Source organism: Oncorhynchus gorbuscha, linkage group LG10, assembly GCF_021184085.1.
Source record: "Oncorhynchus gorbuscha isolate QuinsamMale2020 ecotype Even-year linkage group LG10, OgorEven_v1.0, whole genome shotgun sequence".
Taxonomy (NCBI): Eukaryota; Metazoa; Chordata; class Actinopteri; order Salmoniformes; family Salmonidae; genus Oncorhynchus; species Oncorhynchus gorbuscha.
The window spans coordinates 40,216,824-40,234,226 of record NC_060182.1 but is presented as its reverse complement, the minus strand read 5'-3'; the positions used below and the strand labels follow the sequence as shown (position 1 = coordinate 40,234,226).

Below are 17,403 nucleotides of genomic sequence, written 5' to 3'. Positions count from 1 at the left end.
GGTTGCTAAATGAGTCCTCCTATGTAGTGGCTTTTCAGTCTAGGCTGCTGGACGCTGCTGCTGCTGTTCTCTTCACGTGCTCTCTCTGTCTATCTCTGCTCTGCACAGCAGCGCATTGAGCGCGTGGGACAGTCCGTAAGACTTGATCCCCTCCGTGAGTGATAGGCGACACATTCTTCTCTTATTGAACACTACAAGAGGAATGAAAAAGGGATTTGCTGCTCTCATCTCCCTCTGTTTTTTTTTCTGCCCCCCTTTTCAATAGGATTGGAAGGAGGGATAGTTAATGCTCTTCATAGGGCACAATGAATAAAGAAAACAAAACCGGACAGAACAGATGAGAAAGGAAAATATATTTAAAAAATTGCCAGGACAATTCACCAGTGTATACTGCACATATTACTAACGGAATCTCACGGTAATCAAAGAATACATCGATTCCTTGGAAACGAGGGAAATGAATGCTGACTCATGCTCTGTCTTCCACATCCAGTTTGTCTTCCTGAATGAGGTCCCTCTCAAGTCAAAACACTGAGATGTGTGTGTCTGTGTGTGGAGATTTGCTGTGACTGTGAGTGCGCACAGTGTGGTGTTCTCCGGCTTTCTGTATGCAAGAGGCTGGTCGGCGTTCTCCGGCTTTCTGTATGCAAGAGGCTGGTCGGCGTTCTCCGGCTTTCTGTATGCAAGAGGCTGTGCAGTACAGTTACAGCGGAATATGAGCCATCTAAACGGCCTTTTTACCCGCTGGTAGGATTACTCCCTTAACCGCGTCTCCTCCTCCTTTATCAAACTCTGTCGTATACATTCTCAAGATGTTTTTAGTGGCTGGAACCATTTCTCTGCCTCTTCATTCCATCAGCTTTAATCAAATATTTGTCTCATTTTTATGTTATTAAATAATGCCAATTTAGAGACCTACATTTTGTGCCCAATTAAAATATAAAACATATTTTGGGAGACTGTCTCACTCTTACCGAACTTTGCGCACACACACACACACATCAAAAAGCATGGCCTACATGATATATTCGTATATTCACATGATTAATGATTGAGACCCAAGTTGATGAATCATGATGATTCATCATATTGGGAAGAGGGTTTGGTTTAGAGAGGATGCTGTCATCAGTTTAATTATTCACATTTGAGATGATGAATCATCTTTGGAATGATTTAGGTTTGATAAATGTCACCCAAAAAGAAAAGCGAGGGAATTAGACGTAAATTAATTCCCCAAACATCTAGAGTGCAGACCTCCCTCAACTTATGGCTGGTGATCAGAGCAGCAGCCACACTGCGCCATCTCCAACTCATCATCCACAGACTGTGGAGTATGAACAACTATCCCCCATAGACCCAGGGCTGGGAATTACCAAGGAACTCACGATACGATATTATCCCGATACTTTGGTGCAATATGATATGCATTGTAATTCTCGCGATTGTATAGGTATTGCGATTCAATGATCCAAACATATTGCTCACAATATGTCTGCTGCAGAGGACAAGAGATAGCCACGAGAAAACAAACCAGTTTTGGTCAGTCATGGAAATAAAAGTGCTGAAAACAAATTGCATCCCTATTTAAAAAGGTGATGGAGAACATAACCTATAAAGGACACAACACATACTGGAGTTTTGGTGCAGGTGTAGGCACAGCCAACTAACGCAAAAAATAATATCGGGATATTGTCAAAAAAGTATGAAATAAGGTCAAAAATCATATCCCGATATGTAACTATCGATTTTTCTCCCATCACCACATAAACTCAGACATACAATTAATTGAAATCAGGCTACTTGATGTCCTTAGTCTATATTTGTTTCTCAATATGATTGGAGTGGAGTTTATTGTTTAGGTATTAGGTATTAGGATCAGCCTACGCGTACATCATCCGCAATGGAATTATGGCATCTGATAATTAATGATCATTCTCTCTCTCTCATGGTTTAAAGACATGATAGCAGAAGGAAGTGACCTTTTGTCCAGCGGTTTTAATGGGTGCTATCCTACGTCGATTATACTCCCGCTTCTTAAAGTTGCAGCTCAAACGGGCTTCCTGGGGCACTCATGCAACACCGAGAAGATTAGAGCCCCCAATCCGGATAAAGGGACGCCTTTTATATACAAATCAACTTCAAATCACTTTTTAAGCCACTTAGATATACACGCCAAGCTAGAATGCTAATGCACTTTTCATTGCCGGAGCTTAGGGAATAGAAGATTAAATGATGAATTGGTGTCACTATGCGAAGCGGCGGCGTTTAAGGGGGATTTTAACTCAATTTTATGAAATTACATCACGCGTTTCCATGTTATAATTCCTTGTTCTTTGAAGGAGAACAGGGATTAATGGGAATTGATACTTTATATGAACGCACCTGTTGATAAAATTACTATTTTTACAATAGGCACATGCAAAATAACTAATTTTGCGCATGATAGAATATACACTCAGAAAGAAAACGTGCTATCTAGAACCTTAAGGAGTTATTCGGCTGTCCCCATAGGAGAACCAGGTAGAACACTTTTGGGTTCGATGTTGAACCATTTCTAAAGAGGGTTTTTACATGGAACCAAAAAGGTTTCTACCGGGAACCAAAAAGGGTTCTCCTATCTATGGGGATAGCTGAACAACCCTTTCGACCCCCCCCCCCTAAGAGTATAGGCCTGTCTTTATTCATTTTAACCTGTGGTCGGGATAGCCTGGCACGGTCTCGTCATATCAGCCATTCGAAACCTGCTGGGTGAGAACATTATCAAGTCCTCAGTAGTATCTAAAGCTACAGTCTCCAAAGGATGCATGGGAAAAATACCCATGTCTGGCACATACTTGTTAAAGGCAAGATGCCAATCTTAAAAGGGCAGGGAGAAAACAATTGTGGTAGGCTATTGTGCAATACCTGTTTCGATGAAACTTTATGCAATGCGACAATAACAGTTTATCAAAGAAAATGAAAACGGATGAATTGTGGCAATAAACAATAACTTCTTCAAACTTTAAGAAATAAATGCTTCATTCAAACTTTGGCTACTTATCGAAAATGCCATAAAACATCCTCATTATTCCCTTCTGTATGGAACCTTTTATTTCCTCTGAAAAGAAGCAGATTGTTACGGAGTGAAGAAGTTGTTTCAAACACAATAATAAAGAACAGACGCGCTGATTGAGGTGGGAGGAAGGGGGGAGCGGGGGGGGAGGAAGACGGGGAACAGATGACTGTGTACCCAAGTATTGTTGGAGAGCCAAGAGGAGAGTTGTGCGCCTGCCTGCTGCTGCCCCAAGCTCCCTGTCGTAGGCCTACATTGGAACCAGCAGCAGCAACCAACCAACCCCCTCCCCCCCAGCACTCTATATTCATTTCTTTCCTGGACATATAGAATGATTTTTCACTTGGGTTTCACCTGAATGCATGTTCGTTTTCTTTCAAAAGTATCGAACAAAACAGGAAACATTCCTATCAGTGACGTTAAATGTTAATGCGTTTTCCATGATCTGTCCAGTGCAATCAGAAATCCCTCTCACAGTCGACCTGCGTTCATACAAGAGATGATGCCGAGGGTGATGATGGTAAGGAAAATGGTACCTGCGCGTAATATCTTTGGACACTGTGTTATAACATGTATTGACTATCGGTCAAATTCACATAACTTTTAGTCAACTGTTGATTATTTTTTCACAAGGTCAATACTTTGAAAACAACCGCCTGCAGCGGCATCTCCACTCCCTATTTTCTCTCCCCCTCCCCTTTACGTTCGCCCCAAACTATTCTGCTCCCTTTTTTCACTCCCCGTTCTGTTGGAGGCACATCGATAATCTACTCCACTCATCTTCTTTTCTTGGTTTTTATCGATTACCACACCAGTGTTTTAATGTCACGTCAAGAAAGACGCTTACCAAAATGGAGATATCACATCAACTCCGTTGGGACCAAGTCCTGATTTTGGCAGCGACACTTATGTCACCTGCAATCACGTAAGTAGCCGGAGAAGGGGTGAGAAGAAGAGAGAGTAGGCTACTCTCGATGAGCATTCCTGGGGAAAACAAATAATTAGAGCGAACATTTCAATCGGAAGAAGAATCTGTCTGGCTACTCCATGAGTATTATCCAAGTGTTGTATTGTAGTGAAATGACTTGGTGCATGTGTTACGATGCGTTGATGATTCCGTTCAGCTCTGTCTCACCAACTGACTATTGCTGCTGCTGCTACTACCTCTGTCATCACGATTTCAAATGTTTTCTTGCTTCTGACCTGTAATTACACACACACACACACACACACACACACACACACACACACACACACACACACACACACACACACACACACACACACACACACACACACACACACACACACACACACACACACACACACACACACACACACACACACACACACACACACACACACACACACACACACACACACACACACACACATACACACAGGCTAATCAGAACCAACAATTGGAAGACTGCATGATTAAGGACATTATTATTAGGCTACCCCAGCTGTCAACTGGCACAGATGGTTGGTTTAGTAAAAATGCCATCCATGTTTCTACTCCTGATGATTTTACACTACTGCTCATTAGGCCTACTGTAATTTGTTCAACTGAAACAAATAGTAAAGGCATGTAAATACCGTAGATACGATGGTAAGCCTAGAGATGTAATCAACATTCTATGTCCTTACAACTTTTCCCTGAACTTAAGCTATATCTTAAGTGCTGTGCGTTATATGTCTCAGCAAATACTATTCTCTGAATCTTCATTTCCTTACATGACGCTTTCACTCTTATAGATGAAGGGTCAGACCAGGCACTTCAGGGCCTCCTTCACAGATAGATATTGCTCTAGGACTTGATTGATGAACCCTTGGCCAACTCCTCTGTATCTCTCCCTCCCTCCTCAACATATGTATCCCCTCCTCAGTGTGTTGTGTAATGACATCCTGGGTCTGAAGGTGGCAGGAGATCCGGTTCTGACCCCTAACTCTGTCTGCCTGCGGCTGGCGGGCCTGAGCAAGCGTCAGATTCGTCTGTGTGTGCAAAGCCCCGACGTGACGGCCTCTGCACTGCAGGGCATCCAGGTCATAGAGATATAGTATACAATTCACAGCTTTTTTTTTCAAAACAACATTTAACCATATTTCATCAGGCTCTAAATGAAAGATGACCAAGATGGCCACCATTTCAGTCACGCTACCAGGATACCAATGTCCATTCTAGTGTTGCATTTCATTCTATGATGTAGGTGGCCATCCACGAGTGCCAGCACCAGCTCAGAGACCAGCGGTGGAACTGTTCTGCTCTGGAGAGCCACAGCAAGCTGCCCCACCATAGTGCCATCCTCAACAGAGGTGAGAGACACACAGAGGAGCGCAACGCAAAAAGGTTGGGAATAGGGCCAGGAGGTTTTTGGTGACTTGGTGATTTGATCAGGAAAAACTCCAGACTACAAACCCTGGCCAGGAGAATCTCTAGGCTCCAGGTGGGGACAGTAGACAAATGTATTGTTATGCTTATAGAATAAGAATGATGACAGGTTAATGAAGTTCTCCTGTGGTATGTAGATTACACCCAGCATGATGACATCTTGACTATGATGTGTCTGTCTGTCCTCGTCCCCCAGGCTTCAGGGAGAGTGCCTTCTCTCTGTCCCTGCTGGCAGCGGGCGTGGCCCACTCCGTGGCCTCCGCCTGCAGCCTAGGCAAGCTCCGGGGCTGTGGCTGCGAGGCCAAGCGTCGCCTGGACGAGGATAAGATTCGCCTCAAACTCACCCAGCTGCAGCTGCAGACCCTCCAGAGGGGAGGAGCCAGAGTGGGCATGGGAGTGGGTGGTGGAGGAGGGGCGCACCCCCAGGAGATCAGAGATGTGCCAGCCAGCCTGCGGTCTGGTTCTACCCACCCCTCCTCCCTCCTCAAGCCCCTACCAGAGGACCTCAGCCCCCTGCAGGAGACCTGGGAGTGGGGGGGCTGTAGCCATGACGCCCGCTTCGGGGAGAGATTCTCCAGGGATTGGTTGGACTCCCGGGGCTCCCCACGGGATATCCACGCCCGCATGAGGATCCACAACAACAGGGTTGGCCGGCAGGTGAGAAGAGTCTTGTATATTTCATATCAAGATGATAACTGCAGATAAGAGTCGGGCTCTCATTTGTTGAAGGTTTACCAATGGAATTCATCAAGTTTTCTAACTTTCTTGGAATTGGATATTAAATTGAACCAATTAGCTATAAATGTTTATAACAGATTTATAAACTATCTATAAGCTACATGTATGAACCATTTTAAAAACATTTATAATTGTTAACCTACTACATTGTAATCAAAGCCACTCTAGACTTGTATGGATAGTGACATGATTGTTTCCCCCTGCACAGCTAGTGACTGACAACATGAAGAGGAAGTGTACATGCCACGGCACGTCAGGCAGCTGCCAGTTCAAGACCTGCTGGTACGTGTCCCCAGAGTTCAGACTGCTGGGGTCTCTGCTCAGGGACAAGTTCCTCTCCGCCATCTTCATTAACTCCCAGAACAAGAACAACGGGGTCTTCAACCCCCGGGTCGCAGCTGGGAATGGTGCCTCGAATGGGGTCAGGAACGGCGCCGAAGGGCCTACTGGGTCTGGGGGCGCGGGGAGCCCAAACAATGGGGGACGGCGGAGGAGCGGTGTGTCACGTGAGCTGGTCTACTTTGAGAAGTCGCCAGACTTCTGTGACCGGGAGACGTCCCTGGACTCTCTGGGTACTAGGGGCCGGATCTGCAACAAGACCAGCCACAGCATGGACAGCTGCGGGTCCCTGTGCTGCGGAAGGGGACACAACATCCTGAAGCAGACACGTAGTGAGAGGTGCCACTGCCGCTTCCACTGGTGCTGCTACGTGCTCTGCGAGGAGTGCCGAGTCACAGAGTGGGTCAACGTCTGCAAGTAGATAGGTACATGACCTGCCAAGGCTCCTGAAAGGAACCACCCAATAGGACGCAGCGTGGCACTAGGATCCACCCATTGACTCCCCAGTGTACTACTACGCGCCAACCCACCCAAGCAAACCTTTCCTTTGGTACATGGGTAGACGATCCACTTCATCTACTAAGGCCTGACACTTAGTTACTTACTGGTAATCCTCTTCATGCATTGGGACGCATGGGCCTCCACAAGATAGTCCGACTGTTTCCAGTCAGCAGGGTACTTGGTTAGCGTTCCTAACCATGCCCTTCTTAACAGTCCTTCTCCAGGTTGCTCCTGGACATATCCAGGACACAGGATGGCAAAATGAAAATCCACCCTTTAGCTTTGTCCAATATACACACATCCACCCAACCAAACCTTTCATTTCAGACTCGGTGTTTGTTTTTCTATTTGCGTCGGCTAAAGTCTCCCACAGAATCTGTTTATCCCCCACTTCTCTCTCCTTTTTCTTTTTCCGTCATCTGGGATCTATTTTCCCTTTGTTGCCTGTCAAAATGCCAAGTCAGAGGTTGAAGACGAGGTGACTCATGTCATTTGTCTGTCTTTCCTCTGCCTGTTTAGATGCAGCCCTTTCAGCCATGGAAATCTGAATGTCCTGGACCCCATCTGGTGTTCTGTTCTGTTCTCCCCTGCTCTCTACTCGGGAACAAAGAACATCTAAGACAGCAGAAACACATTATTATTTCAACTAAGTAATGCCCAGGCTAGTATCACAGTGTACCGTTTTTTGTATACATGAAAAAACATGTATATTAATGTTTGTGTGTGAACTTATGTTGCCTTCCTTACTTGGCATATGCTGTGTGGGACCATTTTATGAGAGGAACATATGAGGCCCAATGACTGAATGTTGCTCTGCTCAGGATGGTGAAGTTGAACTGAAGCTGTTATAATCGACAAAGCCTGAACCCAACAGTGTGACGCTGGAAAACGGAGTTCTGATATGGAGTGTGGTAATGAACTCCAGAGGATGATTATACTCATTGGATATTTTGCACCTACGCCTCAAGACCACAGGGTTTCAATTCTTTAGCGCCGGTTCTCCATGACAAGAACCAGGATGAACTAACGAAACAGCACTAAAGAGAACCAGGCGCGAAGGTTCCTCAACGCGTTCCCATTACCAATGGAAACAGAACTGGAGTGACTGGGAATCTAGTGGGGACGGTTTGCTCTGCCCATTGGTTTTCTTGGATCGACTGGAGGAGAAAATCCGTGTTTCAATCTTCTTTGAAGCAATTTACCATTGATTTGGTGGAATGCTCTCGGTCCGTCTCCAAACTGAACTGCTGGTCAATGAGGCAATGCCTTAGAATTGTAACCGTCATTACCACAAACTGTATTATTGCTGTTTCTTTTGTTTTTTGTGATGTTGTTTTGTGAATCAATAGAATTATTACGTCACAAATATGCCTATACTTATTTCTGCCGGACGGAGTTCTCTCATTCTATTGTGAGAGCCGAGGTTAGGTGTTTGCGCGCCTGAAACGTTCCAATGCTCTTAAATGTGTGGGGAAGAGTGTACAAGTGTAGGGTTGGAGGTATAGGGCACAAGTCTATAGGTCTGCTCTACACTCCACACAGGAGAGAGGTGGTGAGACTCATTTTATGGCCGCTTCCTTCATGCAGAGAGAGGTGTTTTTTTTTATGGCAGCAGGATATTGTTTCCCGAACGAATGACTTTTATTACTAGAGGAGAGAGGATTGAGGAGAGAGAGGGGCGATTATACCCGTCTCTCTCTCTCTGTTGTGTGTGTGTGTGTGTGTGTGTGTGTGTGTGTGTGTGTGTGTGTGTGTGTGTGTGTGTGTGTGTGTGTGTGTGTGTGTGTGTGTGTGTGTGTGTGTGTGTGTGTGTGTGTGTGTGTGTGTGTGTGTGTGTGTGTGTGTGTGTGTGTGTGTGTGTGTGTGTGTGTGTGTGTGTGTGTGAGCCTGGGATCATCTGTCCAGGGTTCACAGCCAAGGGAGACTCGCTGCACAATGTCGTGCTGCTACTGAAGACACTGTGTCCCTTTCTGTCTAAGTCAGAGACAGACAAACAGAGAGACAGGGCTCTTGAGTGATTTACACACTCAACCCACATACCGTCCAGGGCCTGGCAAGATTAAAGATAAGAACATTCTTAGATCCACACATATGGGGGATATACAAACTTGATGCGATCCAGCTTGATCTTTGAGCGGTCCAGCTTGTCTTAGGTCTTCAATGGTCAATATTACTTTGTTCGTGTGAACATGAATCCACTGATTGAAACACCCTTTAGGTAGACTAAAAGTGACTGACTGTCCCAATATCTGGATCAAGCGCGCTCACCCTGGTATTTAGTGAGAGAATATGAGAGAGGTTGGACACTGAGAGGGACTGCTATGGGATTGGAATGATAAGGGATAACTCGATCTCTGGTTTGCATTTCTTCCTTCCTATATCATTTCACCCTGGAGCTGCTGCTGCTGTTGCGAAGGGGAATTTCCTGTCACCGTTTCTCCCCATGTGTGAGACAGAGGTTGGACAGCCCTGGATCGCTTTTTCGTCTCTTTTTCTCCCTCTGTCTGTGTCAGTCTCTCAGTCTCTCAGTCTCTGTCTCACTCGCTCTCTCCCCCACTCCCTCTTCTTCTCCTCTCTCCTCCTCTCCTCTCTCTGTCTCCCTGTCTCCCTCTCTCCTTCTCTCCCCCTCTTTCTGTCTCCCTGTCTCCCTCTCTCCTCCTCTCCTCTCTCTGTCTCCCTGTCTCCCTCTCTCCTTCTCTCCCCCTCTTTCTGTCTCGCTGTCTCCCTCTCTCCTTCTCTCCCACTCTTTCTGTCTCCCTGTCTCCCTCTCTCCATCTCTCCCCCTCTGTCTGTCTCCCTGTCTCCCTCTCTCCTTCTCTCCCCCTCTTTCTGTCTCCCTGTCTCCCTCTCTTCTCTATGCCCTCTCTAGGTCTCCCTCTCTCCTCTATGCGCTCTCTGTCTCCCTCTCTTCTCTATGCCCTCTCTCGCTTGCCCAATGGTGTGAAGTAAAAGTACTACTTAAGTCGTTTTTTGGGGTTATCTGTACTTTATATGTACTTTACTATTTATATTTTTGACAACTTTTACTTTTACTTCACTACATTCCTAAGGAAAATAATGTACTTTTTACATTTCCCCTGGCACTCATTATATTTTCAAAATGGTTCAATTCAAGCACTTTTCAAGAGAGAACCCCTGGACATCCGTACTGCCTCTGATCTGACGGGCTCACTAACACACCTGCTTCATTTGTAAATGATGTCTAAGTGTTGGAGTGTGCCCCTGGCTACACATACATTTAAAAAACAAGAGAACGGTGTCTTAATATAAGGAATGTTTAATGATTTATACTTTTGATACCTAAGTATATTTGAGCAATTACATTTACTTGTGATACTTAAGTATATATAAAACCAAAAACTTTTCGGCTTTTACTCAAGTAGTATTTTACTGGGTGACTTTCACTGTTACTTGAGTCATTTTCTATTAAGGTGTCTTTACTTGTACTCAAGTATGACAATTGGGTACTTTTTCCACCGGTGCGCTCGCCTACTCCCGCCCCCTTTCTTCCCCAGTCTCCCTCCATGGCTGCAGTCTGCAGACACGGACACATGCACGGCAACACATTGACTGCCCCTATAGTAACGACAACCAGATCCAGCTGAATTAAAGGGAGAGCGAAGCGAGGAAGTTAGGAAAGATAAAAGTCCTCCAACATTGACTGACAGGATGATTACACTGTATGTTTAACACAAGACGATTCAATATGTTTAGCTAGATTGAAAGAAAGCCTCGATAGATGCATACATGCAAACATGAAGGCAAACTCTGCAAGAGAGGGAGAGAGCGAGAGAGAGGATTTATAAAGCACATTCAGTATAAATACATGGCTCGAAACATCTGCTTCTCGACTGACTCCCCTTTCGTTTTTGATGTGGGACATGCAGTGAGAGAGTCAGGCCGAGGGAGAAAACACAAGGAGCCTGCTACCCAGAACATCAAAGCTCTCAGCTCCTCTGCCCTCAACATGCAAGCCCTCATTAGTTCTGCAAGCACAACCAACCTGACTTGTGATTGTGTTTGCTGGGGTGCACTCTGGCAAACACTTCAGAGGAATAGTAGGCTCCTTTAAATTATAACCCCCCCCTCCCCCCACCACCACCCCTAGTCGGTCCCTACCCGTTGTACAGTAACCCCCCTATAACCCCCTCTGCGCTCCCAACACACACAAACACAGGATACTGCACACTCCATCTACATCCACTCCGCCCCGTAGTCTGGTGTTGCAGCTGCTTCACTAATTTTTGTTGCTCTTGCTTTAACCGCTGAACAAACACACCTATGATGTATAGAGACACTAGCGGACGGACTGCACAGAGAGACACACTGGTTTATCAACATGGGAAATAACTCACTCAATTAGTGTATTTTGTAGGCCTTTACGGTAATGTAATACTCTTAGCTAGGATGTCAAATCAATCATTTTGACAGACCGGCCCTCATCTATGATGGTTTGAATCCTGGGTCTTTTGAACCCATATTTGATTCTGAGCACATACAGCCTCACACGCAGGCCTGTATAAACCATGTAACCCACGTACAGCAGTTCACGCTTCAAAAGAAGGTTTGTCTATGGCAAAGTCATTTAATGCTTGCTATGGCATTGCGTTTTTGTTATGTGTTTGGTCTGGTATACATGAAATACATAGAAAATCACGAGTAATCTATTTTAGCATGGTTTGATCCATGATGATTCAACATGATTCAACAAAAATCCAAATGAGAGTGATTCAGTGTAGCCGAAATTCTGCTTCTTCTCAGCTCATTGTCTCTGCCACACTAACTCTGCCAGGAAGTATGCTTTGGCATCGTTTTAACAGTTCCCCACTTACTTATTTATTAAGGTGTTTCTAGCTTGAATAATTCATATAGGCTATGCTTGCCCCTAGTCAAAATGTTTTACATACTTTTATACAAATGTTTATTTTTTAACTGTTGGCTATTTTGTTTCGAATCTCTAAACACACAACACAAACTTTGACAGGCATTATTTGCATTATTGTACAGTAACAGAGCTACATGTAATCTAAGTATGGTATTTATCACGGGACATGCAAACAAACCACACAAAAACTGTGTCAACTCAAACCCTAACCAGAGTTGATGTTATTTAAGTTTAAACTCAGAAGTCTATATAAAGAGCAATCAATTCATTACAAACACCCCATAAAAAAACAACAACAAATAGATCATTTCCAATCAAAACAGAATTGACTCCCAGGCGCCTCCAACTGAAAATGGTATCACTCAGACGTACTGGCAGTGAAGATCGGCCCATGAAGTGATGGAGAGGTGTACTTGGTGAGCTCATCATCGCGAGACTTAAGGAGCAACATGTCTTTCTTTGCGACTTCTCGCGAGAGACAAACTGCACTGCCCGAATCCAGCTGGTACGTCTAAAAGAGGTAAGTGCGGGTGAGATGAACATTAGAAAATGATGGATAACGTAAAACTGTAGAGATACAAGGATGCGGCATCGTGTCTTGCCGTTACAGGAATAAAAAGGTCTAGGTGTTTGTAGGGATTCTAGTGAATTAACGGCGTTCATACAGGCCACCTAAGCATCGCTTGTAGTCGTGACTGGAGGAGATAATGTGAAAATCCTAATTTGCCTATGGATGGCAATAAGAGTTTCCATGGTATTTGTGATATTTACAGTGTGTCAACATATTATATTTACCAATACTATTTAATTGAACCGGCATGTCGCGGTGCCAAATGTGCTGCAAAGATACAGGGTGTTCCAATCCACACACACAGGCGCACTGAGGTTGCCATACCATCATTGCGAGTGCTCTTGCACAACGACGGATGTGCTTCATAGTAGCAAATGTGGTCACTGCGATGCAGTGATTGAAAAAACCCCACTTAATGAACACATTCATCCACGTATTTTTAAAGCTATTTCAATCTTTTTTTACTCAGAACAGAAGACAGTTGTTATAATGCACGTCACCATGGAACGAATTGATGATCCTTGCTTTAGGGCTGTTATAGCAGGTACATAGGGCATATTACCGCTACCGTGGCACATACATATTTATGTAGATTACGGAACATATTTCAATGTATTAGAACTGCTATGAACTACATAAACCAATCTCAACAAAAGATTGCGGTAGGTAGTGGGCCTGCACCAGAGCAGCTCCTCTCACCAGTGTGCAGTCTTCCAGCCGACAGTCCTTCAGTCAGGGCAGCTTCCTCAGCCCGCCTGTGGAGGTGTGAAGGAGACTTTATTGGTTTGCCTCTGAAGTGGTTTGGAGCTGTTACGAGGTGTTAATGGCCTGAGTAGTGGTTGAAGTCCGACTGAGTGTCCTTCTGCATGTCTCTGTGGTTCTGACTCTGTGAATCTACTAGCGCACCGCCTGTTTAGCCGCTGTCTTGACATTTAGGCTATGGGGGAATTTGCCTATTCCTAGGGCTCAGAGTTGTTTCTGAACTTGTGATTTGACCGGGCCTCCAGACTTTTGCCTTGGTCAGGTCAGGTAGTCAGGAAAACTCTGGGCCAGAGGAATAACTCTCTGTTAATGGTATGTTACTCGGGACCAGTTTTTCTTGGTTAAGTTACAAGGTCAGGAAAAGTCTGGGCCCTGACATCCAGCCTCCCCATCAGTTCTGTAGCAGTGAGTTAAGGTCCGACCAGCCATCCAGCCAGCCAGCCAGCCAGCCGCCAGCCGGTCAACCAGCCAGCCAGTCACCATGGGGAACATCTTTGGCAACCTGCTGAAGAGCCTTTTAGGGAAGAAGGAGATGAGGATCCTGATGGTGGGGCTGGACGCTGCAGGGAAGACCACCATCCTATACAAACTGAAGCTGGGAGAGATAGTCACCACCATCCCCACTATCGGTATGGAAAGTCTCACAGTCTTAACCACAAAGGACATTGGCTATAAAGAATTAGAACCAAATTAAACACCATATCATTTTGACATTTTGACTCATCCTTAATCATCACACGCCTACAACTGTTTATAAGGCATTTATAACACACATACGACTCTTTATGAGCGGTTTATAACACCGGCGGCTGTTCAAAAGACATTTAAAACACTCGTTTCCTTTTCCCCCTGCTCAGGGTTTAACGTGGAGACGGTTGAGTATAAGAACATCAGTTTCACGGTGTGGGACGTGGGTGGCCAGGACAAGATCAGGCCTCTGTGGAGACACTACTTCCAGAACACACAGGGTAAGTATAGTGGGAGCTAACAAGCTTTAGCTCAGCGGCATAACGCTCTTGTGACCTGTAAGCTGAGCAGGAATGGCTCTGGCTCTTAACTGGTCTGTGACTGTGTAATGGAGGTGGTACAATGAACCACGCTCATGTGATGAGTAAACTTGCCTGAGACCTGAAAAACTTACATTAGCTCCCCAGGCTTTAGCTCAGTGCGCTAACTCAGTCGTGTGACACTATAGGGAAAGGGGTATGCAAATCTTACCCTACAAGGTCCGGAGTACTGCTGGTTTTCTGTTCTACCTGATAATGAATTGCAAATGCAACGGGGGTCAGTGTGCTGCCAACACCTTAGCTTCCTCCACTGACCGACTGCCCCATACCAGGCTTGAACCTCTGGCCCTCTGCTTCTCAACACACATGACCGTCCTCACTGACGACGTTCCAACCGTATGAGCTATACAAAAAGTACCACTTGGATGGCACCATTGGCGATATGTCAAACTAGCTGTGGAGTGAGCTTACGGTATGTTCTTAATTCTTACTCACACCAGGTGGTCTACTTCATTCCCTGGTTGGAAGAATGAAACACATGTCTGTGGTACTGTCTTTAACGTCCAGATTTGAAGGGCTATAGGGCCTTGCTGGGACAAAGACTGCCCCTACAGGCCTGTGATACATCCGGCACCATGATGTCACCCCTGACAGCTGAAGCTATTGGGCTGACTCACACACTCTCGATATAGACATTTGCATACCGCATCAAGCACGTGTCCTTCACATTGAAAGCATTTTACTCGTTTTGTGTTAGGATTGTTATGTTTTTCTATACCATGCGCCAGTTGGAAGACGAGCCTGTTCATTCTGATAGAGGGGGATGCCTAGAGACAGAAAAACACAGTGTCACCAGTGGGTTCGTATAGTTTAATGACAAGCACGTCGTGCTTCCTGACGAATGAGTCATGTTGTGGTTCCAGGTTTGATCTTTGTGGTGGACAGTGTTCGGGTTGAGGGTATCTATCAAGGTTTGCCATGGTTACAGGGCTGCCCTTTGTGGTAGACACAGTAACAACGTTTGTTGTGGTTCCAGGCTTGATCTTTGTGGTGGACAGTAACGACCGTGAGCGGGTGAACGAGGCTCGGGAGGAGCTGATGAGGATGCTGGCAGAGGACGAGCTACGAGACGCCGTGCTTCTCATCTTCGCTAATAAACAGGTATGAACAATTGCGATAGCCTCACTCAATTCGTATTTTTCTCTGCTGCCTCATGTGCTTTTCATCGCTAACTCTCCTTCTGTCTAACTCTCATACCCGGGATTTCCTCACCTCTATAATCTTCTCTCTCTCTCATGTGGTTTTCTCCACTTACTATCCTTCCGATTCTACCTCACGTCCTGTGTAGGACCTGCCCAATGCCATGAACGCAGCAGAGATCACAGACAAGCTGGGGCTCCACTCCCTACGTCACCGCAACTGGTACATCCAGGCCACCTGCGCCACCAGCGGAGACGGCCTGTACGAGGGCCTCGACTGGCTGGCCAATCAGCTGAAGAACAAGAAGTGAGTGGACCAATCAGAGGAGAGTGAAGAGAAACCTTGGTGTCAGCTCTTGAAACAGGAAGTGGTAGTTGGTTGTAGTTGATCCATTGAGTGAATAATCCTGACACGGCGGGAGTGAAATGTGATTGGTATGTGCTGTAGGAAGGGGGCTTAAACTGTACCATCCCTTGAGGACATTTTCAACCCGATGTCAATTATTAAAATCAGCTATCGCCTTTCAGACATGTGCCATCAATGTCAATACATGACATTTCCTACATAATTATGAACACATTGATAAGCATCCCGTTTTTGGAAACACTATTTATGTATTAATTGATTAATTAATGAATACATTATTTATTTATTTATTTATGTCATTTGACTTGTACATCAGAATGGATACTAGCGATGTTAGTTGGTTTCGGAACACCGTATTATGCATGACCGTACAGTAAAAGATCTCTCGGAAATGAAGTTTGGAATTGTGTCTCATGTTATCTATTTAGCCAGTCTTCTGACAGTATTCTCCTTTTACACTCAAATTGCTACTGCTGGTTGGAGCAATGCAGTAATGGTCGACATTAATGAACAGTGACATAGGTTTGTGTAAAACACATCCAATATGCAAGAGCATGCTTTTTTCTATGTCAACTGTATATTACCCATTTTACTCAACAAGTACAAACATATACCTGAACAAAAATAGACCTGAAAAATACCTGAAGGAGTCATCGTGGTTGATATGTTCAATTGTAGTTATGGGGATTTGTGTATGCACTGATATATATCGATATGAAGACGGAATCCGCATTAGGGGATACAGCCCCCCCCCCCCCTGCAAATATATATATATATATTTGCAGTACATTTTCTTCTGTTCTACCGTGTGTGCAATGCTGTCGGGGGGGGCTGTGTTGGTTGTTTGCAGTAACTTCTTTGTTGTTGTAATATCCCAAATGGAACTCGAAGGATTCCAGCTTTAACATTACAGCTTGTGTATTACATTTCCCACATTGAGTTTAGCTTGATGCAGCAGTTGTTTGTTTTTGTGGCCTTATTATCGCTAGTGTTGAAAACCCCTTATTCTGATGATGGTTTTGTGTGTAACGTTTAACATCAAGCGGGACCACAGTTGTGGCAAAATGTATCAATTCATGTCTTGATTTTTTCCCTCCTTTAACTCAGTTGAGTCTGTGCAAGAAAAACAAAAAACAAAAGTCATGTTATATTTTACTGTAACAATGTAATTACTCAACATTCCAGTTAATAATGTGTATTCAAATTAATTGAAAAAGGGTTTATTTATTGATGTTACCAGACAAAAAAAAGTGTGACGATTAAATCCTAGTTAAGAGTACATATGTATTGGTGAGGATGTGTCCAGTGATACCAGTTTAACTGCACTGGTAAGTCAATAAAAAATGCCTACATTCTTTCATTAGATTCCATGTCTTCAGATTGTTAGGGCTCTTCTTGAGTTTTGGGATGTGTGTGAAATATTTTCACAGCTTGGCCCGCAATTTAGTTCAGCGATTCAGAGGTCCATATTTGCACCATCCCCAGCGCATGCGCTATCCACGCAACAGCCCTGTGTCTCCAGCCCTCCAGCTTCCATCCCACTCCATCCCAGCTCTAGCACTGGCCCCCACCCTAGCCCCAGGCCCAATC

The 17,403-nt window shown here is 44.9% G+C and overlaps 2 protein-coding genes across 2 annotated transcripts; both read left to right on the top strand.

Annotated features, from left to right (window-relative positions):
* Positions 1–3,562: 3,562 nt before the first annotated feature.
* Positions 3,563–8,382, top strand: wnt10b (wingless-type MMTV integration site family, member 10b). Its single transcript, XM_046364399.1, has 5 exons — positions 3,563–3,977; positions 4,942–5,098; positions 5,263–5,368; positions 5,641–6,101; positions 6,391–8,382. Exons 1-5 carry the CDS (start codon positions 3,904–3,906, stop codon positions 6,940–6,942), a joined length of 1,350 nt encoding a protein of 449 aa, XP_046220355.1. The 5' UTR covers positions 3,563–3,903; the 3' UTR covers positions 6,943–8,382.
* A 3,918-nt stretch (positions 8,383–12,300) lies between these two features.
* Positions 12,301–17,168, top strand: arf3a (ADP-ribosylation factor 3a). The gene is made up of 5 exons (XM_046364398.1): positions 12,301–12,427; positions 13,636–13,869; positions 14,098–14,208; positions 15,284–15,408; positions 15,596–17,168. The coding sequence occupies exons 2-5, from the start codon at positions 13,722–13,724 to the stop codon at positions 15,755–15,757; spliced, it is 546 nt and encodes a 181-aa protein (XP_046220354.1). The 5' UTR covers positions 12,301–12,427; positions 13,636–13,721; the 3' UTR covers positions 15,758–17,168.
* The last annotated feature ends 235 nt before the right edge of the window (positions 17,169–17,403 follow it).